At 29.9% G+C, this 26,861-nt stretch overlaps 2 protein-coding genes and 1 long non-coding RNA gene across 16 annotated transcripts in view; 1 reads left to right on the top strand and 2 right to left on the bottom strand.

Moving 5' to 3' along the window:
- LOC127067693 (uncharacterized) overlaps window positions 1-19,934 on the bottom strand; it is a 76,972-nt gene extending 57,038 nt beyond the window's left edge. Inside the window, exons 1-2 of the long non-coding RNA XR_007782709.1 lie at window positions 19,475-19,934; window positions 16,969-18,782 (exon numbers count right to left, since the gene is read on the bottom strand). This is a non-coding gene — a long non-coding RNA (uncharacterized LOC127067693). The remainder of the gene's footprint in view (window positions 1-16,968; window positions 18,783-19,474) is intronic.
- The window catches only part of LOC127067682 (lachesin), a 243,913-nt gene that overhangs the window by 134,611 nt on the left and 82,441 nt on the right, over window positions 1-26,861 (top strand). The window lies entirely within an intron of this gene.
- Window positions 24,112-26,861, bottom strand: part of LOC127067684 (alpha-(1,3)-fucosyltransferase C) — a 105,650-nt gene continuing 102,900 nt past the window's right edge. For all 7 annotated transcript variants that reach the window (XM_051002928.1, XM_051002923.1, XM_051002922.1 and 4 more), the window contains 3 exons: window positions 25,582-26,644; window positions 24,855-25,116; window positions 24,112-24,486 (listed from right to left, as the gene is read on the bottom strand). In XM_051002928.1, the coding sequence (XP_050858885.1) occupies window positions 24,132-24,486; window positions 24,855-25,116; window positions 25,582-26,185 (1,221 nt within the window). In that variant the 5' untranslated portion in view covers window positions 26,186-26,644 and the 3' untranslated portion in view covers window positions 24,112-24,131. The remainder of the gene's footprint in view (window positions 24,487-24,854; window positions 25,117-25,581; window positions 26,645-26,861) is intronic.

The following is a 26,861-nucleotide window of genomic DNA, read 5'->3' as shown; positions in this document are numbered from 1 at the left end:
AATCGAATAAAATCAAAATTGTGAAAATTTTTTAGATTGCAGAAAAAGAGAAAAAACAAGATATTCGATATTTGTTCGAAGCTGTAAACATCGATAAAACGATCCGAAAATACGAAATATAATGAAACATTCATTATAGCAAACTAAAAATCGAAAAGGGACGATATAAAAATTATTTATTTCTCCAAAAAATGTTCCAAATTAACGATTAAAAAGACGATCTACTCGATGAATTTTAAATTCTGCTACTTGTTGCATTAAAATATAAACAATCTTACAAGACAATCGTAAACCACGAATCAACTATTTCACTTTTCCAATTAGAAATAGCAGTTCGTTTAATATAATACATTGGTTTGATAAGCCATCGCTTCTAATGTTGAACTCTTCTAAAAGACAATAGAATCCATGGTTAATTCGTGGATGGGAGTTCATTAAAACATATCTGACACTTACATAGTCAAAACTTTCTGCTTCTCTCCATGGTACATGAATTCTCGAGAATGACGAAAATCCTTTGGAAGAAGGAGTACATCAACTACAGGATGTTCCAACTGTAGTTATTTGAAAGTTCGATGATGAAGTAGTAGGAGAAACTAGTCTCGGTAAATTGCTCTAAGATGGGTAATGTGTGTATTATTTAAGACGACGCGAAAACTTTTGTTTCTGTGAGTTTCTCTACGTTGTCGAGTGTGTCGTCAAAACGAGAGACAAAGATACAAAGATAAAAGGAATGATAATATTCCTTTTCTCTCTTTCTCTTTCTCTTTCTCTCTTTCTCTCTCTTTCTCTCTCTCTCTCTCTTTCTTCTTTTTCTTCTTCTTCTTCTGTCTTTTCCTCTTCCTTTCTCTGTCCGTCTTTACCATCACCATTTCTTTAATATTTTTCACCCACTAGAGAATTAGAGACAACGTATGAGAATCCGAGAAGAAAGTTTTAATCAAATTTCTTCGAAAGTAGGTCAACAATGTTCTTTCATAGTCGACGTTCTCGCATGACTTGTGTCACTCGACAAGTTAGAACCAACTTGTTGCTGTCACTCAATTTTCTCTAGATCGTATACGGACGTTTTTAATTTCGTTCTATTCGTTTGAAATAGAAAAAAGAGATATATATACACACATATATATATATATATATATATATATAGAGAGAGAGAGAGAGTGTGTGTGAAGGAGGGAGATAGAAAAAAGAATCCAAGAAAACGGAAGTGATTTCCCATAGTTATGTCATCAGAAAGGATAAAAAGAGGAAGAGAGAGAGAGAGAAAACGATACTTTCCAACGAATTTCAATTAATTTCAGAGCAAACCACGTTAGTAACTTTAATGCGTTTGGTACCAAACGCCAATGCCATTTCCGGTAAGTGGACGATACTTTTCAGTGAGCGTCCGGTAGAGGGCACTTGCGTTCAGGAGAATATTGGAAAGTTTTTAGAGTCGAACGGACGACTGAATTTTCATCGCTTCCTCGTTTCTGCAGAATAAAAAAGGAAAGAAGACGAACGGCATCGATTGCGTTCTCTCCTCCTATCGTATCCACCCATCGCTTCACTCGGCGTTTTCGTTCGTCTCGTTTAACGTTCAGCTCGATGTTTGGATCTCGGGCAAGCAGGAAAATGGATATGGGAGAGATCGAATAAAGTTTGTCGATCTAACCATGCAGATCACATTCCTTCGTTTATATCGGGATTTTATTTTTTTCCCTTCTCTTTACTTTACTTTTCTTTTCGTTTCTATTCTTTTCTTTTCTTCTTTGTCCTCGTTTTTCGTTCCCTTCCCTCTCGTAACATACATACGTAACTCCCTTCGAGATATAAATTAGGATCGGTAAACCAGCTCTAGATAATCCTGGACAATAATAGGAAGGTTCGATCGATTCAACATACGTACCTACATACGTACTGTGTGGTGAGTAACATAGAAATGGACGTAGAAACGTAGAGGAAGAATGACATAAAAGTTATATCACGGAAATACACATGAATTCTCACATAGAAAAACAGAAAATAGAAGTACGTAGGTATACTTATATATTGTATGTATATATATATATATATATATATATACTTACATGATCGTCAAGAACAGCAATATACGTATAGCCTATTTATGGCAAATCGAAATGCCTTCATCCTTTATCTTCCATTTCCTGCTATTTCCAAGAGAAACGATTTTTACGAAAGCCTAATCTCGAATGAAAAGATTTTCTCTTCGTGAGAAAGACTCTACTTCCAATGATGTGTAATTGGAAGCTTTTGCTTTGCCACTCTCTCTCTCTCTTTCCCACTTACTTTTCCATCCTCGTCTGTTATTTGCTCGCTTGGAAATGTTAGAGATTATTATGACCTATAAACGAGTTAGGATATCTTCTCAATGTATGTATACATCACATAGAAAAGAGATAAGACGAAAAGGAAATATTCTTTGTATTTCTGGGATAGATGTTTTCTTTTCCCTTGTTCAATTTGTCCTCTCTCTCTCTCTCTCTCTCTCTCTCTCTCTCTCTCTTTCTCTCTCTATCTCTTCATCCATTACGAAATATATTTTCGATATCTGACAACGTTACAAATACAAATGTTTTAATAAAGCTAAAAAAGAAATCCATCTCGTTCCATTTGACATGGATTTATTTTTCGATTAAATAAAGGATAAGAGAAAAGAAGAGAAAGAAAGAGCATCGACCTGACTAACAATAAATATAGAATCTCAATTTGGATATTTATAATTGTTCAATCATCTTTCGTCAATTTGCTATCGTCAATTAAGTGACGTTTTCAAAATTTCTCGGTAAATTCTCTCATATATTCATAATCTAAATTTAACAGATCTATTTTTATCATTAATATAATATCTGTCAGTATTATATATCAATTCAATTAAAGTTAAATATAGTACGACCATTCGACAAACTTTATCACATATAAAGGAAAAAACGAAAATAAATTACATAAAATAGTATTGTAGAACTTTGGTTCGGTAGATTTTATTTTTATCGGCATATCGAAAAAAAAAGGAACGAATAAAATATCTATAATCTAAATTTAATAGACCTCTTTTTATCATTAATATATACATATATACATATATATAATGTCTATCAATATCATATACATTAATCAAATTAAATTGAAATTTAATAAAAAATATTCGTGTCGAACATTTTTTTACAAATTTAAAAGAGAAAAAGGAAGGAAAGAGAAAGGAAAAGGACCAAAAAGAAAAGGAAACAAAATGCAACAAAGAAATTCTAGCTCTAGAATTTCTTTTCTTCGGCATTACATTTGAAAGATATTTGATTTTATTTTTATCAACATTTCGAAAAAGATCGACAATTCGTTCAGCCTCCCAATGGAAAAGAGGCGTCGTCTTTCGACAAGGATAAAAAGAAAAGGAGGAAGAAAAAGAAGCAGAAGAAGAAGAAGAAGAAGAAGAGGAAGAGGAAAAGGAGGAAGAAAAAGAGGAAGATAAAATAAGAGAAAAAGAAAATGGTAAAGGAGGGTTGAGGAGGACGTCGTCAAGCCTACGAGAGAAACGAGTTTTCCCGATTGGACGCAGCTGTCGTATGTTACCAAAAGAGACTGACTGCAAGATTGCCAGAAGAAAGATCCACATGGATCTGTGTATAACTATATGTGTATATATGTCTGCCAAAGTGTAATAGTAGAAGTGCCAGAGAGAAGGTGCTTTATACATGTATATCCTATTGAATAGACAGTAAGGTTGGCTCCATCGGTAGCAGATGGTTTCTCTATTGACGTATACCTGGCTAAAGGACGCGCCATCCTCGCGAATTCGATTCCTATCTTTTTGCGTCCTTCCTTGGCACACCAATGATATTCCGATATCTCTTCCTTAAATTCGACAAGTCGAACAATCTTGAGGAATTCGAGGGTAGAGAAACGATCAAAGAATTTGAATTAGATACTATCAAGGTATAACTGCATATCAATGTATCAATTTATATATATGTATATTTACATTTATATAGATATTGTGTGTATTTGAGTGTGTATACAAGTATATAGAAGGATTGAATAGTGTTACAAGTTATAGTCTTTTAAATTATTATTGATAATTATTTAGAAATATCTTATATATTATTATATATTATATATTATATATATATTATATATTATTTTCATAAATAAATTATTTTCTACAAAATTTCTGATGTAAACAGAATAATGGTGTAAGCAAAGTAAATGCAGTGTTTTTATCACGAAAAGGAAATCTTATGAGTATTCGATCATTCAATTATATACATTATCGACTATTAGTAGATCTTCTATCCTTTATTTTAAATAAACAAAATAAAATTTATGCTAAAACTGAAGTAATATCATGATGATTACGTCCTTATTACGAAAGAAAAGTCTTACGAGTTACCGAGCTTCCGATCTCGTACATTAGCGATTAATATTAATAAATATTTTTTAAATAAATAAAATAAAATTTACATAATAATTAATAATTATCAAATATAATTATAATAAAAATTTTAATCATTTCATTATAATTATGTCCTTTTTACGAAAAAAAAGAAAAAAATCCAATTTTAAAAATTATTAACAAAATCGATTTTATTATAACAATATTATTGCAATATTTGAATAAATAAAGAATAAAATACGCTTGAAAACGGCGTTGGTTTCAAGTCTCTACGATTTTTCGTTCCGAAGATATCGCCTTTGAAAGATTTCCATTCATAATTCCTTTAATACAGCTGTTCGTAGTAAGTAGTAGTAGTAGTAGTAAGCTAGCGTAAATTCTTGGAATTTATATAGGTCAGTGTGTCACCGAATTTTATGAATGAAATATAGGTCAGTGGGTCCATATAAACGTATTCAATTTAAATGAGAATATCTCTGGAATTAAGAATCGTAGAAACTTGAAACAACCACCATTTTAAAGGGCAGAATTTTCTCTATTTTTTCAATGTATTGTTGATAAATAATTAACAATTTGTTATAAACAATTTTTATAAATAAATTCTTACGAACTAGATTCATCTTATTTTGCAAAAAAAAAAGAAATTCACATCAGATTGCAATTGATTTATAAAGTTATATAAATTAATAAACAATTAATAAACAAATTAAATTTTTACGACATAAACAATTTTTTTGTATTATATTTACATGAGAATATCTTCGGAACTAAAAGTCGTAGAGACTTGAATCAACCACCATTATAAAGCGCATAATTTTCTCTATTTTTTCCAAGGTATTGTTAATAATTAATTAACAATTTGTTATAAACAATTTTCATGAACAAATTGTTACTAAATTCGTCTTATTTTACCAACAAGAAAAATAAAATTCACATTCGATTGCAATTGATTTATAAAATTGCATAAATTAATAAATAATTAATAAACAAATTATTTTTTCACTAAAGAAACATTTTTTCTACATTATTAATAACCACGTCGTAATATCACGTGGGAATATCTCCGGAATTAAAAAACGTAGAGACCTGAAATACAAATACCTAAAATAAGCGCCGTGTCAGCATAAAGTGAACACAAAGTAAATGCAAAGTAAGTGCAGTATAATGATGCAGCATAAAAAAACTATAACAATATTACTACTACTCTTCTTACATTTTAATTGCATCTTTGAACGATTATTTAGCAATATTTAAATCAAAATATCTCCTAAACTAATCATTTTTCGACATACATGAGTTAATACTTTTGTTTAAAAAACACTTAGCTCCATCGATCGATGCAATTACATTAAAAAAAAAATCATAATTTATCTTAATATATCCTTTATTACACGTCCACCTACAAATTACCATATTACGGCATCCTCTTTACCGTACGACTACCGATCTCTTAACAGAACAAAGATATTTCAAGTGATCAAAGTAAATGCCCTACCCTGTATATAGAGAGAGAAAAAGAGAGAGAAAGAGAGGAGAGGATAAGATAGCACGTGTTCGTCCAAAATATGAAGAGATGTTTAGGGATCCAAGAATATTCCCATTTCAATTCGAGTAATGGAGTCTGAAACATTCCTCTGGTGGTTGCTAGTGTCTATCTTGTGGCGTTTGGACTTTGCATTTTCTGTCTACTTGCTACTAGATAAATAGATGACTTTTGTTAAACTCAAGTGATATCTCTCTTTCTCTTTCTCTCTGTCTCTCTCTTTCTCTCTCTCTCTCTCTCTCTCTCTCTCTCTCTCTTTCTCTTTCTCTTTCTCTTTCTCTTTCTCTTTTCTCTCCATACCATCATCATTCATAATTCATCATAAAAAAAGGGAAAAAAAGAGAAAGAAAAAAAGCATTAACAAACAAATAGAAAGTTTACAGTTGATTCGTCTTGCAAATATTATTCGAATTGTCTATAGCCATATAGTTTGCTATATGAATAGCTCGATAAACGTAATTTCGGGTGGACGTTAAACAAATATGTATAGGTAACTATTTGTTATTGGCGTACGAACTGCATCACGTGTGTCATGACAACGAAAACAGCCAGTAATTTTACGCAATCCTACCGACTAATTTATTATTCACGATTCATTGATAGAATCGTTGAAAAGAAAAATCAAAAAAAAAATATTAAAAAAAAACAAAACGAAACAAAAGAAGAAACAAAGGAAAAAATAAATACAAATAAAAATAAAAAAAGAAGAAGAAGAAGAAGAAGAAGAAGAAGAAGAGGGGCGTACGTGCAAAAATGGTTAAACAACGTGAGGAAAATTCATGAGACGGTTTAGAGAAGTATAGCTCGGTACATAATGTAACGTAATTAGAAAGAACGGACGTAACTTCGTTATCGCAACGATCCTTCGACGGCTCGACGAATTTCATTTTCCCGCGTAACCCGATGCCCCAGCATTTTATCCTGGTAACGTGCTACTAAAATGAAATTGCCAACGAGTAATAGTAGTAATTCGAGTTCGTTTTTCACGGCCGATGAACGACCTGTGTTACACATTCAACATTTTATTTATACGTAATAATTTAGGTCCAATTGTAAGTATTCGAACATGTAATTGTCGAATATGTTATTCCGTTATATTGAATAATGGTTGGTGATTGTGTATGTTAATACTACCGGCCACACGTGTTCTCCATTACATATAATTAATAGCGATATCAATTTATATCTTAAAAAAAATGTGTCACTGCAATTTTTATAGACTTTGAAAAAAGAGAGAAATATTGTAAATATTTATATATGCTAACAGATGGTAATGTCAGTTTTTATATAAATCTGTGTTACTGAAATTTTTATAGACTTTTAAAAGAGAAAGCAATATTGTTATATTTATATATGTTAACAGATAGTAATGTCAGTTGGTATATAAATCTGCGTTACTGCAATTTTGATAGACTTTTAAAGCGAAATAAAAGAAAACGTTGTAAGTGATATTGTAATTGTGAAATCTTTTAGTTGAATTATTGATTATTTAATTAATTACAAATAATATCATAAACGAACCCGTTGTATTTATAATTTTTAATACGAGATAATTTCATTCATCGTCGTTTTAAAAGAACAACAATAAATAAATTTAATACGTTTTTAACATACTTTGATTCACTTCGCAACTTTGTTTTTACAGGCGAAAGAATTAACTTCCATCAAAAAAAAAAAAAAAAAAAAGAAAAGAAAAAAAGAAAAAAGAGGAAGAAAAAAATATCGATGGCCCCTTTTTATTTCGAAAAAAAATTTTCATCCGTACTTCTATATCAATCCCTTTCGAATGAAACATTTTTTTCAATTACAAAAAATAATCGAGATATTCATGCTTCCAATTTTACGTGGCTCGCTCGTAATACATATGATACATATATATTGTATATATATATATATATATATATATATATATATATATATATATATATATATATATATATGTAGATATATCCATGTTTAATTTAGCCTAATCTATATTTCTCTCCCTCTCTCTCTCTCTCTCTTTCTCTCTCCCTCTCTCTTTCTCTCTTCGTCGACACTTTCTGCCAACGTCAATTATATTCGAAAATGCGCGTCGAAGGGGATCGACAAAAATCCAGTTTCCAAATTTGCATGAAACTTTCATCCGGTCCATTCAGTTCGTCGGTGGATCGCAAAAGTTTTAGCGATTACATCCCAGATTGAAATGCTGTTTGGAAAAGCGATGTACGAACGATTCAGTGCAAACACGAAAGCCGAGTGGGACGAACCGCCGACCACTCAAATAAACCCTCTGCGCGTTTCGTCGGAAATAAAACGACCAGGCCAAGAGTTTTATCGCCTGTGTTTACCTCCTCGTAATTGCGCTATCGTACGCCGTTCATAATGGAGATATCGAGTGAGAGAAAAAACAATCGTGTATCTTCGATCACACTCTTGCGATCATTTCCAAATACCATTTTTGTTATATTCAAATAAGAAAGAGAGAAAGAGAAAGAGGGAAAGAAGACAGTATATCTGTCAGTCAGTCTAGAGAAAATAAAAGAAAATGAATATTATGGTCACGTGCATCGTTATAAAGAAATCGTATTACCTTTCCAGTCTCGACTATTTTATGTTTTATTCCAATTTTCTTTGTTAAGTGAGTCCTTTAAAAGCAGTCGGATTTTCTAGAAAAAAGGGTCTATATATGGTGTGTGTACGTGTGTGTGTAGTAGTAGTACATACTACAAATATACACACATATATGCTCTGGTATTACTTGACAAAATATTTACCGCAATCCAATATTTTTTCTTCTTCTTCTCTTTCTTTCTCTTTCTCTTTCCCTTTCTCTTTCTCTTTGCATACAAACGGATGTTAAAATATGAAAGGACACGTTATCGAACCAAACTCTAGTGCAGGGATTCCCAAACTTTTTTACTAGCGGAATGCTCAGAAAATTTTTCAAATATATATATATATATATATATATATATATATATATATATAAAATTTAGTCGTTCCAATAATTCCTAACAGACCTTTGCGGAACCACTGAATTTTTTGGTCGAATTCCAGAATTCGATTCGACGAACACACACATTGGGAAGCGTTGCTCTAATGCAGGAAAAGTTTATTATCAATGGATTTGCACATCGGATTTTATTTATAAACGTTCATCGTAATGCTCATGATCAAGGAATGAACGAACGAGTGGTATCGATTTCATCGTGGTCACAAATGGCCAGATTTCCTAGACTTAACAAATATTTGTCAGGATTACCGACACACTCACGAACTTGTCAAACTTTCGTTAGGTCTGATCGTTCACGGTTTTCTGTTAATTGGAAAGTAATTAAATGACAATTTGTACATATAGGATTTTGGATGATAGGTATCGTTCATTGATATGTTATAACGTATAGAGAAGGACGACGAACTTCACTTTACGCCGTGGACGAAACACGGGACAAACGAACGTTTCAATTTTGCAAGCTCCATCTAAATTCCATCTGCGATGGCTCTGAATATTTCAAACGATGCTGCGGCGTATTCGAATTGCGTTTTGCCGTGTGCTACATGTCACGATACCGTAGCCTTCGTTCAGAGCTTTTTCTTCTATTCTAACAGAAATCATTCCGAGATCAATTCGACATAGCATTTTTATCTTGGTTCAAACTGTCGCGTATGTTTTTAGGGAAAAACAAAAAAGAAAGAAAGAAAAGAAGATATAAATTAAGAAATTTAATATATTTTAACATTTTTAATATGTTGCAACGTACGTGCAATCATTTCTTTATATTTTTACCCGTCAACAGAATATTTGCGTATTTTAACATATTCGCTTAATAAGAGATGTAATATTATCTTTTCTTTTCTTGCCTTTTTTTTAGATACAAAGTGAATTCTCAATTAAAATTTTCTACTGTAATAACTTGACAGGTTTAAAATAACTTATAACGTGAAAAAGGAAAAAGAAAACGAAAAAAGAAATAATGAAAAAGGAAAAAAGACACACATTAGCAAGGACGATTAAAAATCTCTGGATTATCCCTCTCGGGGACGTCGACCAGCTTAATAATCCTCGACGACGAGATCGACGTTAGTAATCTCACCTTTCTTCTTTATTTTTTAATAGCACAGTATTAGACCTTGAAAGCGACCGATGCAAATTTTCGCACGCTCCGGTTTTCGAGTAATCCCTTTTCGTGGGATCGTCGAGCTTGAGCGTTGTTCCGAAAAAATAAAAAGAAGTGGGAGAGAGGGAGCGAGAGAGAGAGAGAGAGAGAAAGAGAGAAAAGAATCTACTTTACACGAAGGATAACGATATCAAAATTATGGAACATTGACTCGATAATGAAAAAGACAAAAAAGAAAAAATTCTGTACATTAAACGATACCTTTTTATAATATACAAACGATTACCAAATCGTAAATATTAATTCTATTAATAATATCGTTCAATCGTAATAATATATATCTTTTTTATTTGAAGAAAGGAACAATAAAAGAAAAAGAAAATGTTTTTTTATACATTTTTTGAGATACACGGATCATTTTTGTAAGTAACTGTAGACACATTTACTACTAACGCGTATAAAAACGAACATACACGAGAGAAGAATTCGAAACGAGCTGTAAGCGAAGAAGAGAGCTTGCTTCCTCGCTCGCACGTTAGTTTAATGCCCTATAAATCGTACCGCAAAGTGCTGGTCCAGCTAACAGATACAACGACATGGCACGTGCGATACCAGAACTCCTACGTTTATGTGTCTATATATGTATCTGTTTGCGAACGTTTGCGAAAATGTAGATAGGAAACAACCAAACGAGAAAGAGAGAGTGATAGAGAAAGCTGGCTTAATGATGATAATAATAATAATAATAATAATAATAATATATTATATAATAATAATAACAGTAATAATAATAATAATAATAATAATAACAACAGTAATAATAAGAGTAAAAATAATATGAAGATGAATGTCGAATATTAATAAAAATAATGCAAAATATAATTGTCTTATTGTACGATACAAAAACGATCAATTAGATTAAAAAAAAAAAAAAAAACCATCGACACTATTATTAATTTGCTAAGAATAATTTCAAGGTCGAATAGGTTTAATAATACGTCGAACGACACATAAAACAAATAAACTTAAAAAGATTCATCATTGTGTTTTTATCTATTGTTTTCAATTGTAATAGTTTATGAGTCATCCTGCATAATCTTCCTTTATCATGCCATATTAATGCGATACATTATCGTGTTGAATATCAATGACGTGCATAGAAATGGAATATATTAGAATTACTGCGAGATCTTTTATACTTGAACGATACTTCAAAGAGAACTAATCTTGAGAAACTTATTTTATTTTTCTTTTCCTTTCGTTTCTTTAATTCTCTGTTATTTTTTGTTTATTAATCTCCACGTTTATGTTATTTCTTTTTCTTTTTGCTCTTATGATCTTTCCACAAATAAAATAAAAAACACACACACATATATATATATATATGTTTAAATTAGAGATTATATTACAAAATATAAATTATAAATCTTCGAAATCGATTAATTTTAAGATTTACTACGCATTATCAAACATACATACATATCACAAATTTTATAAAAAAAAAAAAAAAAAGAAAAAGAAAAATCATCCTAATCATATTCATCCTTATTACACGTTAAAATACTTTTTTAAATAATACAAAGCAAAAACTCGATCCTAAGGAAAAAACATTCCTAGTAAAAAATCTCATACTACTTCTATATTCAACTTAATAGTAATTGAATATGAAATATGATTCAATGAATGATTCCTTTACGTAACGACTTTTAATAGAAATATATGAACGTACACACACGTGAAATATGATTCTATTAATGATTCTCTTACGTAATGTATCTAAGAAGCGATAGACAGGACAAACCCACGTGAAATATAGGTGTAATGTGAATGCACGTGCACTTATGCGTCTGCATGTTCGTTTGTACTTACAAGTACATCTTGGATACACGCATCGTATCCTACGTAATTAATCCCGCGTGAGACTCGACGGACGTGCCGGACTAATTACCCGCCACTCGCTCGACCGCCTCTTATATGTATACATGTCTGCACACGCATACACGCAGACACGCACATATACCAACCACGTATCCACCTACACACATACACACATACATCTATATACTAGAATTTCTAGAACGCGCGTATAACACATAAACGCGTATACGCACGTACGCACGATTCCAACCGCAGCTTTTCTCCGCGATGTAAATTTCTCCGTAACTAAATTATTCTAACCAAGTTGGATAGATATAGAAGGTAGTTATCAACGATTTATTAAAGGAAGTAGTTTAAAATAATATACTTTAACTTTAAACGAACACTGCTATCTTGAATTTATACGATTTTCCATTTCGTTATCCACTCGTTCAATCTTACGTTATTTCGTTTTGAATCTAAACGAAAAGATTTTTCTTTCTTTTTTTTTTCTTTTTTAATATTTCTTCATTTGATAATAATTAAAAGAGTAAAGTTGTATTGTGTTTACGTACGTGTATCTACGGAAAATAAAAATCTTCGTTATTTAGTTAAAGACGTAAATGATTTAAAAATAACATTTGACAATTGTGATGATATGATTGTTAGATGATATAACAAGAATTACGAAACGATAGAGATTAATAAAAGACACGTGACTCTCTAACATGAAAATTCTATTACTACTAATATATATAAATCTTTGTTATTTTATAATAATCTTAATGAAGAAAAAAGAATAATTCAAGTACAATTGATTAAATGATAGATAGTTTAATGATAAAAATGAAAGAGATAAAATAGACGTGACAATTTAATTATCTTCAATCGAAGAAGCTAGCTTTTAAAAAATGAAAACAAAGTAATTTTCATCTATTTTCAATCTAAATAATTAAGCTAAAATTAGATTATATATATATATATATATATATATATATATATATATATATAGAGAGAGAGAGAGAGAGAGAGAGAGAGAGATAGATATCCATCAGGATTATTCTATTACTATGAATCAATCATTTGACCACGATGAAAATTTCTTGAATATTTAATCATCTTAATTACAGATCATTAGAATTATAGATCCGATTTCAAAAGATTCCGATGAATCTTTAAACATAATCTAAATAATACAAAATAAGCTTATAGAGAAAGAGAAACTTCTCTCGATCACTCTATTATTACGAATGAACAATTTAATCGCGATTACAATTTCTTAAATATTTAATCATCTCGATCATCAGAATCACAGATTTCACTTCAAAAGATTTCGATGAAACTTTTAATAAAATCCAAATAATACGAAATTACTTTAAAGACAGACTTTTTGATAACTGTTATCATCTCAATTTAATTTCGAATAAAAGTTTCGAAATTTCAAATTTCTAATCATCTTTCTAGTCATTCTAGTCATCAGCGTTACATATTTCATTTCGAAATATTCCAATGGATCTTTTAACATGTCCCATGAGCTCTTTCAGACCGCGAGTAGTACCACAGTGGAACGGCGTGGCTGTTCGTTCGATTAGCGTCAACGAAGAAAAACGAGAATTAGCTCTTTCTCTTTCTCTTTATCTCTATCTTTCTCTCTTTCTCTCTCTCTCTTTCTGTCCCTCTCTCTTTCTCTCCGGTTAAAGCTCGTGATCGAAGCTCTATGGCCGAAGAGAGAATTGATAGCACGGCGAGACCTCGATCGAGGGACGAATTCGAAATAGATACGTCGCGTCCGAAAGATTTAATCCCGTTAAGAAGCATCAGTTTCGGGTTCGGGGGACGTAATCGAACGAATGAACGAACGAACGAACGAACGAACGAACGAACGAGAGAAAGAGAAAAATAGAGATCGGAACGAATGCGTTTTCCTCGCTCCAACTGCTCCAAAGAGTTAGATCGAACGTTCGGAAAAGAATCGCCGAAAAAAAAAAACTCAATTTCCATGATGCCTTTCCTTTTGATCTCATAAATACGATGCACATGAGAGAGTAAAACATCGAAAATAAACTATTAAAATTGGTTTTCATACGTAGTGATAACGAATATATATGCACGTATACGTGTTTCTTTTTATGTAAAGATTTTTTCTTTTTTTTTCTAATTCTCATACACGAATTAACTAGTCTAATGGTTTATTAGTAACACTTTATATACTATATATTAACGATAAAAATACTATCGGCAGGGTGTTAACTTTTATATCTTTTACCCTTTTTCAATATATATTATATATATATATTAAAAATGAAGTATCATTTAAAACTATACTTTCGTATTTTCAAGATTAAGAACAATCAATTAAATTTAAAATACATAAGAAAGTATTATAATATTGTAACAGAACTTTTACTTATAGTAAATAACATTGAAAACTTTAATACACACTTTCTCATATATTTAAAATATATATACATATATATTTTGTTTGAAAATGATTAAGTTACGTTTAAAATTAAATTCCATTCAAAACGTCACATCTAAATCTTCGAACTTATAAAACTGCACAAGCAATAAATGATTTATTAAAATATTACATTCTGCCAACGATAACATACGTTAAATAATATATATATTCAAGTTAATATTTACGAATATATCGAAATGCTTTCAGTTACGTGGATCGAAATGGTTCCAGTACATATAGCAAGAGTTCAAACATTCGTCGTGAAAATTTGGCGAGAGATTTGGCCCGTCTCTTTTATTTATATTTGGAAATCGTCAGGAACGATCCCGTCGCCGTCCTCGTTCTCGTTCTCGTTGTTGTTGTCGTTGTCGTTGTCGTTGTCGTCTCTATTGGCATCGTACCGACTGAATATCATATCGATAACGCGAACGTTTTCGCAGTGAGTGTGTCCGAAAAAAAGAAAAAAAAAAAATACAAGCATGATAACAGTTAGAAGCGATACTGCGGAAGATGGTTTATGTAAAGGGAAAGAGAACGAAAATCGAGAATCGCAAAAGAGAACGGATTGTACACGGTTGACTTTGAGCTTCAGTGAACCATGTAACATTCGTACAAGCTCACTTCTATCTGTAGTTTAAAATCGTGGATTTTATTGAAATCTTCTTCGTTTCTTTCCTTATATAAACTCTAACGGACATTTTTATTCGCAAGAGATAAATTTCAACGTTTTCTTTTCTACCCAACATTTTCGAGTAGAACAGTGAGAAAGAAAGATAGAAATAGATATATAGATGGATGAATAGATAGACAGATAGATAGATCAATAGATAGATAAATAGTTATGTAGGAATGGTTAGAAAGAGAAAGAGAATAGAGAGAGAGAGAGAGAGAGAGAGAGAAATTATTGCTACCAATATGAAAAAGCTAGAAGTTATAGCTGATAAACCGAACGTATGTATGCCGAGAAATCCTACGAAAACTGAACTTCGTTCAAGGATTTACGATTTTAACCGTGGTATACCACCTGATACTTTTTCTACTAGAAAATCATTCATTCATTCATTCATTCATTCATTCTTTCTTTCTTTCTTTCTATCTTTCTTTCTTCTACAATCTTTTTCAGTTTCACTCGTAAACTTTCGAAAGAATGATTATTTTTGAGTTTTCATGAATATTCACTTTGTTTTTCTTTCATTTCAATGTTTTCTAAAAATTTTACTATTTCCTTCGAAATTTTCATTTTACGTATCTAATAGAAAACATAACATAGAGATTTAACATTTCTATTTTTTCGTATTAAGTTTCATCTGTTTTAGAAAAAGAAAAAAACCAAGAAAAATTTCAAACAAATAATTTCTAATCTAAATTGGTAAGAAAAACATCGTACATTATACATTTATCGCTCAATATTATCACTGAATTCGAATAACTTTGTTTTCGATATGCTACAAAAGTATTTAAAATATAATAAACATTTCGAAAACGAATAATAAGATATTACATAAAACACATTATACATAGATTTTCGTTTGATCGTTGTCTACGCCTACAAAACGACTATGCCTAAAATAAGTCTTCATTGATAAAAAAAAACGCAACAAAATATAATATAATATATTATAATAAATAAAACGACGTAGTGTTATAATTAATTTCAATTAATTTAGTTAAAACGTCCTATATATAAACGCCCTTATATATATATATATACATACATACATATATAATTGCAATGGAATTATCCAGAGTTTTGAAATCGCAACAAACCCCATGTCTGTATTAATAAACTGCCAACGTCAAAGCCTTAGAAGCCATAGAAGCATTCCCCGTAAAATTGGAACGCGTCGAGGATCGGTCTACATCGATTTTCATATTCCCGTAAGCTCGTGTCCAAGTCCGTTAATATTTTTTTCTTTCTAAACGACGAGAAGACGTAAGACAAGAGAGAAAGGTGTACGATACTATTTTCTTCGATACTCTTCGAAGAAGATTTCCCTTGGCGTAGAACGGCAGTCAATAATAGCCCAATCGATTTCATGTCAGCAGAAGAACCTTTCTCTTTTCTACCAATCTTATCTTATCATATTATATAAAAATAAGAAAATAAAAAAAAAAGAAAAAGAAGAAAGGAAAGCAAGTTGATTTTTTTTTCTATTAAAAGTATACGTACATATTTGAAAAGGTAAATGGAAAGTAGTAGAAGTAATAAAAGAAATAAAATATAGATGATTTAGACAATTTGGAATAAAAATATGAGACGAACGGATTTTACATATTTTCTTCTAAATTGGAGATTAATTAGCTCGACATTTTAGTATTTTCTTATAATTTCATTAACGAAACATATTACTTCGTATATATCTTTGAAAATATATAAAATTAGTGATATTCATATCGAAATATATTAACGATAAATTAATTTCTTATAATTCAGTTTATTTCGTATTTATAAAAACGATTATATTATGCGAAACTTATGTCAAGTATCTCGTACTTAATAAAACTCTATTTTACAAACGTTGAACGAATAATTAACGTTTCGACGAAATAACGAAATAATACTTAAAATATCTATAAATATATATATATGTGTGTATGTGTGTGTGTGTATACATACATACTGTTCGAAGAAAGAGCTGGAAAGAAGTCCCACGGGATGGCGAAGGAACAAGAGGAGTATTCTGGAAATCCATCCCATATACACACTCTTGATACTCCCATAATCCTTATTATTCGACTCTTACAATATTCTTTGACACAGTAGTAAAATTCTCGTACTTAGAACTTATATTAAGAGCAAAACAAAAAGAAAATAAGAATATTGTTTCCTTATGTTAATAATTAACTCTTCGTTATTCAAAACTATACTAATGGTTTATACATTTGCTCTTGATACACTTTATTTCACCACTATCGTTAACCGATCTAATCAATATGTGTTACTTTCTCCGCAAATAGCTTTCGATGAAGTCGAAAAATACGTACGAAAGAAGACGTTTCCTTTGATTTTGATTAACCAAACTCGTATGGCTTCCACGGGACTTCTCTTTTCAATTTTCAAGTAATACTACGTGGTACTTACGAAGACTTCCTTCTGCGATGACGACTCGTGTTATACTGAAAGTCCTCTATACGTATCTTGTTATTCTTCTCCCATACGTATCTTGAAAACAAAGAAGCCAAATACAAACCATTCGTACGTTATACCCTTACCAAAAGAAAAGTAAACAAAAAAGATCTGAACGAAGATTACTCATTATTTTCTATTGAGAAGCTCGATGTTAAATAACCTTACAGAAGGTTGAATTAATATACGACTTTAAAAACATATAAATATTACGATATCTAATTACGCATATTTTGAAAGAAAAATAAACAAAAAAGATTTAAGTCGTCTATTGAAAGAGAATCTTTAGTTGTTCTAAGAATTTCAATGTTAAATGACGTCATGAAAGATTTACATATGTATATGTTGGAAAAAGAAAAAGTTTTTTTAATTTATTCCTTATTTATGGTTCTAATATTATAATTTCACAATTTAATATTACAATTTCACAGAAAAAAAAATTTTTGTAAGTCCAATGGGACGAGACATATATACATATGTTATCACCTTTCACGTTTTAAGACCTAATATTTGATCTTACATTGCTAGATTTTAATATTTTTTATAAATACTTCTCTGGAAAACTAATCGTTCTGATTTATATTATAATACTTTAGCCGTCAACCGCCAATATATGTATGTACATCATCTAAAAATATTCAATATAATCATACATTTATGGAATACACTATACAATATATTGAGTTGATTCATAAATAAGTGTTGTAAGTAAAGAAGTTTATTACAATAAAACAACTCTTATTTATGAATCAATTCAAAAATTATGCAAAATGTTAATGCTAAGAATTCTACATATAAAATATCGTATTTGTGCATGCGTGCGTGCGCGCGTGTGTTAGATCGATTCATAAATAACTATATTTATAATATAATTTATTATATAATAAATATGTAGATACATACATATATATATATAACGATTAAATTAGAATATAATCAATTTATTTATGAATCAAGTTAATGATAAATAAAATATTATGTTGAATATATCAAAGTATCTTTAATTATACTATTCACGTATGTAATCTCTGTCTCATAAAAATGTGTTAACGATATCTTCGAAAATTGATAATTAGTAAGACAGAGATTGTAATAATCTAAAAGCATACACATATACGCATATTTTCTGCATCACATGTTCGCTAAATTTTCTTTTTTTTTTTCTTTTATCAAATTCGTTCGTGTCATAGTAGAAAACGGAGTCTCATGATATTAATGCTACGTACGTAAAACAGTTTAGCCTACAAAACGCCAAGAGAAACATTACATCATCGCTTCGCTCGTGCTGCCCTAGTTCCCTAATGCTGAAATAGAAAATGTATGATTCATAATGAGGTATAAGCTTAAGATAAAAACATACTTTAACATAAAGAACTCTAATAGATCATACTCGTAAAATATTGATGTTGAAAAATTGATAGAAAGTATATCGAGACGATAGCAAATCTATAATTGCTAATAACGAAAGGTAATGATCTTATTGTCAATTAAAAACGTTATTAATGATTTACATTTCGCGTTCGATACGTATAAAATTTGTTGTTGCTTTTTTTTTCTTTCTTTTTCTTTCACAAATAAATTGATATTTTTACAGAGAAGATATCTCGCAGACATGCTCTTGTGGGAGATTCTATATGAAATATATTTACATATATGTTGGTAACCATATCTATTTACACACATATATATACATATATACAAATATATATATATATATATATATATATATATATATATATACACATATGTCGGATCGATTGAAGAAACGTCAGCGACTTGAAGTGCAACGCGTCTAAGTCGTTAAAGTGTTTCTCCTATCTGTTGCAGATGCAACCTCTTAGAGTGCAACTGCAATGCGTACGATGTCGTAGGAATGCAAACACGTTGCATCTACGAATCTACGAAGGTTTGGGCATTGGCAATTTTCACAAGTACGAATGTTGCTAGACGTTACTACGAAGTATGGTTAACTTCGAAGAGAACGCTTTACAGTTACCTTCCTATCTTCCTGCCACTTGCTACCATAAGCTTTTGCATACTGAACTTGTTGTCACGATTCGACTACAATTCGAATGCCGAACTTTTCGAATTGTTCAGTTTCACGAAGTTTCTGAAAGTTACAATGAAGATTACAAAATGGAACAATTAACTATACATGTTTGATGTTGTTAAATCCTTCGAATATATGAATTATTGAATGAAAAAGGAATCGATTACATGCGTGTGTATGAACAAGAGAAAGTGTTATTAAAAAATGTTTAAATATTACGATTATTAAATAATCATTACAATGTGTATAATAGTATTTTCTTAAATTATCTTAATAAATATTATGGGAAAAAATTAAATATGAATATACGAATAAATATTTATAATACCTATATGAATAAATGAATAACTAAATAAGAAATTGTTCACGAACGTATTAAGAATTTTTAAATGTCACAATTATTTAATAATCATTGCAACTCATATATCATTCTTCTCATAAATAATCTTAATAAAGATTAAAGAATATAAAAATTAAATATAAAAGTATGAATAAATATTTAAGAAATATAAATGGACGGAATGAATAAAGTATTAAAATAAAGTAAAAAATTGTCCCAAAATATTATCAATATTTCCAAAGGATTATTAAGTAATCATGACAAACAAATTTTTTAAATAACGAACGAATTAATGATCTAATAAGTAAAGTTTTCAAATATATTAGAAATTATTTCAATAATTTTAACGAAAATTTTTCTTACGATTTAATAAAATAATTATAAGAATTTCTACATCATGCTTTTCTGTAGATAATCTTATAGTTATCGTCAATATGTAATAGTTTTAAATCAAATAGAAAATCATTTCTCGTTTATTCACATAGGAATTAGTAATCGACGACATAGCACGTGGGACTAGTGTGCCGAGTATCGGAATCGATCGAGTTGTGTGTCTACCGCATACGGTATGCAAATAATCTAGAAATTGAATACGCGTATTTCTGGCGTGCAAAGATAACGCTACAAAAGCGGAAACTTTTGTCTGGCGAGTTTATCATAGAACTAAAAAGAGAAAGAGAGAAAAAGAGAGAGAGAGATCTACATATTTTTCTCCCCCTTCTATTTTTTCCTTTGTTTTTAGGTCATGTATACGTAACGATACATACCTATATATATATATATATATATATATATACACATATATATATACATATTTACATATATACATATACCTATATATACATGTGTGTACGTTCTAGACACAGTCGTATGTATAGCGTTTAAACGAGAAAACCATAAAAGAAAAAATTTTTTTTCTCGCCGCTATGGAAAATCGAAGAAAAATTCAAAACGATTCAGTCCTTTTAATAAACGGAGAAACACGGAAAAACTGTCGGTAGAAGCTTGTCACGAAAAGAAGAAAAAAGGAAAGAAAACCAGACAGACAGAGAAAGAGAGAGAAAGGAAGAGTGAGGGTGGGAGATGAAAAAAAAGGAAAAAGAATATGGAAGAAACCGGAGCAAAACAGAAAAGCTTATGAAAAATAAAGTAATACGGAAACTGAGAAAGACAGATAGCAAGAAAAAAGGAAGGAGAAAAAAGAAAGGAAAAAGGAAAAAAGAAAAGGAAAATGAATATAGATATAAACATTTACATTGCGGAAAAAGGGTGTCTTGAGAGGGAATAGAAAATAATAATCTCTTCGTTCTTTGAACGAAGTCATAACCAACATACGTTAGTATCGAATTATTCTATCGATCGATTTACGAAGCTACAAGGAAAAATCCGATAAGCTACTTATAAACGGAAATATTGAAGAATCCAAAGATGATAGAATTTCTTTTTTTCTTCCCTTTGCTTTTTACTTTTTCTTTTCTAAAGCTTTAAAGTAACATTAGCGTTGATTCAAATTCTTTAGTCAAAGTCTTCAATCTAGAAAATTATTTAAGAGCAGATGGAAAATAACTAAGAATATATTTTCCAATAATCTCGATGCATAACAAAAAAAGAAATGATAAAAAAAGAAGATTACAATGATTTGTAATTGTAAAATGTTCATCGTCATTAAACCTAAAATATAGAGATTCAAATGACGATCTGAATTTTCCATATAACAAATAATAATAAAAATTCCAATATATATATATATATATATATAACAATTATAACAACGATATCCCACGATGATTTGCGATTGGAAATATTCATATCCAATATTAAAACGGAGAAATTCGAATAACCTAAATTTCCTACAATAAATAATAATGAGGATTATAACTTTATATGGAACAAGATAAAAAATAATTAAGAAAATACTTCGAACGATCTTCGATACTTAATAAAAAAAAAAATAATAATTTGAATATGAAAAATATTCGTGTCTAATGTTAAAATGGAGGTATTCAAGTGACCTAAATACTCTCCAATTACGACTGTTTCATTAACAAACACAGTGTTTCTATCTTCTCTCTCCCTCTCTTTCTCTTTCGCTCTCTCTCTATCTTTCTCTTTGTCTCTCATATATATATATACACATACATGGTATCTATTTCCTGATAATTACCGGTAAATTTGTAATACGTGATACAGACGTGACACCTGGGCATCGCGTGCACGTCCTAGCAACGTTCTGGTTTGTCAAATGGCAAGAGAATTTGTGGGAGAACGAAGCCGTTGGAACCACGAAACAGGAACAGGATTGGACACATCCGAAACTGTGGTTACACAGCTGTGTGACAAAGTAATCGCTTTTTGTTAGCACGAAACCAAACGAGACGATACAAAACCTTATCGTGTTTACGTTAGTATTGTAAGAAAGAAAAACGGTGTCTCATAGCAAATAAATCCCTCCCCCTATCCTCCTTCTTTCACCCTACCCAACCACACCTACTTTTTTCTAATCTCCTATTTTACATATCTTATTCTAGTTATCTCTATTATAAAAGCAATAGCTTCGTTTCGTTTATTTAAAAAAAAATTTATATAACGTGAATTGTATAATACAATTACTTATTACATTATAATGTTATATGATACGATATAATTATATAACGATCTTATTATCGTTATATTGAAATTAAAAGTTACATTGATAAGATTGATAATTGATTTTATGAAAAAGGGAGAAAAGAAAGTTAAATAAAAATGAATTATTATAAAAAATTATCTTTTCTTCTTATCTAATATACTTACACGTACATGTATAGGGAGTGTTATATTTCAATATATATTATATGTAATACAAAAATCTAGGTTTTCGTTTGAAAAAACAAAAAAGAAAACGAAAAGAATAACTTGATTTAACAATTTTCTTTTACTAATTTACTCACTCGAAAACAATGATTTATAACAAAATAATGTGCCTCTTTAAACAAACAACTGTTCTACGAACATTTTTCTCACAGTTTCAATTCCCCGTACGATATTATGCCGATCTCATATAAAATACAATTTTATTACGATGTTCGAATGGAACATAAATATAAAAAAAAAAATCATATAAATGATACACATATGTACTAAAATATATTGTAATTTCAACAAAACTTTGTCCAAATTACTAAACAAAAAGAAATTTTCCAATGGAAACATATACGTATGAAATAAAATAATATCGCCATATGTGACATATATTAACGTAATTACAACTATCATAATATAAATTATTAAATAATATTATGAAAAGAAAAATCTGAAGATTTTTAACTGCTTAAAGAAAATTATCATATAACTGAAAAAATCCAATCGTGTTGGGATCAAAATCAGATCTTATAAATAGTTCAACAATAAAATATAACAATACGTGTTACGTTCCGCTTTGCTTTAAGGTAAGATTAGATTGAATTTACGACTTCTAGCACCATTCGCCGTGCTAATATTCGGCAAAGATAACGCGTCACGTTACAACATTTCAAACGTTTCTTCGTCGTAACTCGATCGCTTATCGCACATTGGAACGGATTCTCTCTTTCTCTCTTTCTCTCTCTCTCCCCCTTTCTAACACAAACATATACACGTATAAAATCAGCAAGGTGCCGAAGTTTCCGTGTAACATTCAACGAGAAAACGCATAGGGATTAATACCTGTTCGATCGTAATGTTTGTCCTCATCTGCATTTGCATTCCGAATTCTCTCTCTTTCTCTCTCTCTCTCTCTCTCTCTCTCTCTCTCTCTCTCTCTTTCTCCCTTTCTCTTTCTGTCCCTGCAGATTCGATAACGGTTTAATTCGTGCAAACAGGATGACTATAGTAGGATTTAGTAGCATGATAAAACAAATGTGTATGTATATATTACCTATGAGCATATACATTCACTTCTACAAACCTTCCATCATATCGTTTATCCATCAATGTTTACGCGAATAAATGTATCTTCCATCGTAAAGAGGAAAGAAAAAAGGAAAGGAGGGGAAAAAGAAAGAAAAACATAAAAAAAAAGTAGTGATAAACAAAGAAAGGAAGACGTTGCATTTAATATATCGATATAATTATATTACAAAAAATAAAAATAAATAAATAAAAACGACGAGATCGAAATTATGCTACGTTTCATTTTACCGGTATATACTTCGAGATCTTTCTTATAATTATTATATTATATTAGGTTGTATTATATTATATTATATATTAATCATCGTAGTAATCAAGTATTATTTCGATTTATTAGTTCTCAATATTCAATGATACTTTCGTGACATATTTCATTTCATTCAATAACTTCTGTAAGGGACATTTGTTACGGCTATACCAATCCGATAATATAGAATACGTATTGATCTTCCTTTCAGTATGAAGAAACTTGCAGAGATTGCAAGCGACCTTAACTGCAGAATCTTCTATTCGATAAAGGGTCTTCCATCGAAAATATTGTCGATATTCTTTCGGATTCGTTTTAAGTCGTTTTAAATAGACGGCTAATTCTTTTGGACTGTCAAAGTCTAATGCGTTGATGTAAGAATCTTTTGGTGCAAATCGACTATAATTGGCTCCTCCGTAAACGATCGGCAATATGTTGTATCTGTGAAATAAGAGAGAACAAGAAGAGAGAGAAAGAAAGAGAGAAAGAGATAAAGAGGGAGAAAGAATGACAGTATAAGTTAATGAATGAATGCAAATCGATGTGACATGTTAAAAACATTGTAAATGTTGTAAAACAATATAATTAACAGTCTTATTGTTTTTTCTTTTTTTCTCTTTATATATATATATATATTTAGTACTCATACAATATATAAATATATATATATTAAAATATGAAATATAATAAATTCTGATAACGATTAATTAATATTTATGCGTATATAAGGCTAATTAAAGTTATTATTTATCCAACGAAAAAAAAGAGAAAAAAAGAAAAAATAAGTTTTCAGTTATTCATTATGTTACCTCAATGGTTTGTAAAGCTTCTCCGTGACGTAATCCTGACACAATGAATTTTCAAAAGAGAGATAAAAGAAATATTGTGGCTCGAATAAATCCTTGAAACAATCACGTGTATATGGACAAGTCCGATAATCACCACATTGTCCATAAATATCGACGCTAATGTATTTTGATAATTCTTGAACGTATTCCCAACGCCCACTTTTAGCTGGACAATTACTAACCAACCAAGCTATTTCCTTACTTTTATTTGCAATCGCATCGTCTATGAAAAAAAAAAAGATGAAAAAAAATCGAGTCAAATTTCGAGAATTAAATAAATCATTGATAGATACGTATATATCGAGTTTAATAAACATGTAAATGTATAGTATATAATATAAAATAAAATAATATAAAATAAATATAATGTATAATATAAAATGAATTTATTATTTAATTTATTTTATGATCTTTTTTCTTTTTATTTCCCTTCTAATTATATTCATAATAAATGCATTTATCATTTTATTAAGAGACCGTGTTTAAGTAATTTCATTATTTTTTGATCAAAATCGAACGGCTTTGTAGATACTCAGCTTGACACGTAAACAAACAAATAAATTTTTCATGGTATATTAAAAAAGAAATATGTATACATTAGAAAAGAAACAAAATATATATATATATATATATATATATATATATTATGTATATGTATATAATATAATAGTGTATAAAATACAAATACCTTTTAAGTGATATGTAGAAGACAATTTGTTACTCTTATCATCATTATCAGGAATATTCCAAAAGACATCAGTAGAAGGCGCAACGATCTTATTAGTTTTTAAATCACGAACAAATCCATAAGGCCATACAATTTCACTATCCAATCGATAAGTCATAGTATCATTAAAATAATTCTCGAAAAAGACATTTTCGATTGGTCTATTCTGTGGACTTTCCAAATTAACAAAAATGTAATGTTGCTTAATATTTCTTTCATCGGGCAAATCCTGTCTCTCTAACTCGACACCATGAAACAGTATAGCATCAAAATTTTCAACGTTAGTGTAAAATCTATCGTAAGTGGCGTAACACTTATTTACTCGGCAATTTTTAAAGATATCACCATCACCGAAATAAAAGTTTTTGTTGCCGAACATTCCATTCCAAAAGAGGATCTTCTTGAACATCTTATGGTCTTTCAATCGTTGCGGTATCATTTTATGATTTGATTTAAAATTGAGAACGTTCTTGAATCTCAGATCGAAGTAAAACGCGAACATATAAAGACAACAAATGGAAATGAAAAGTATTATTAAACCGAATTTCCCACAGAACCATGTCATTTCGCTCGATTATGAATATTTCCTTTTCGAATTTTTCTTACGACGAAAGAATTGTTTTTTCTTCTCTCTTCTCTTCTTCGTCTTTAGTTAAGATTTTTAATGTATTCGTGGAATGATCGAGGATAAATACGAAATTTCCTTATAATCCAGAAATAATGACTAATATATTTTCTCTCACGCGCACGAATGTTTATCTTTCTTCCTTCCGATAATTTTTTTTTTCTTTTCATTTCTTCAATATATCATATATGTATACACACATATATATATATATATATATATATATATCGTTGACGTTAATAGTTCAACGAAAACTTTGAACACCACTTTATTCTCTTGAGATATATTCTCGGGTTTCCACCAAAATCGAAATTAATTCGGACGTGGCACTTGTTTGTGATGGAAGATGCGACTTGACGATTTCGATTAATCATAAACCATGTCTTACATACGTATATTCTGTATACAAATGGTACGATAGATTAGATTAAATAGAAGTTGCTGTTATTGAAATATAGACAGCTATTTTAATATAATTATATTCGAAAACAAAATTTTTAAATTATTAACACAAATCAAGCTTGTTTACGATTCTATACTAATGGGTTTGGATGTTTAATACATTTGAGGAATTTAACTATTTACAGAAAATATCTAAAACTAAATGGAACAATCG

The sequence above is a fragment of the Vespula vulgaris genome, chromosome 11 (genome assembly GCF_905475345.1).
Source record: "Vespula vulgaris chromosome 11, iyVesVulg1.1, whole genome shotgun sequence".
NCBI classification, from domain to species: domain Eukaryota; kingdom Metazoa; phylum Arthropoda; class Insecta; order Hymenoptera; family Vespidae; genus Vespula; species Vespula vulgaris.
This window is presented reverse-complemented; position numbering and strand designations above follow the sequence as displayed.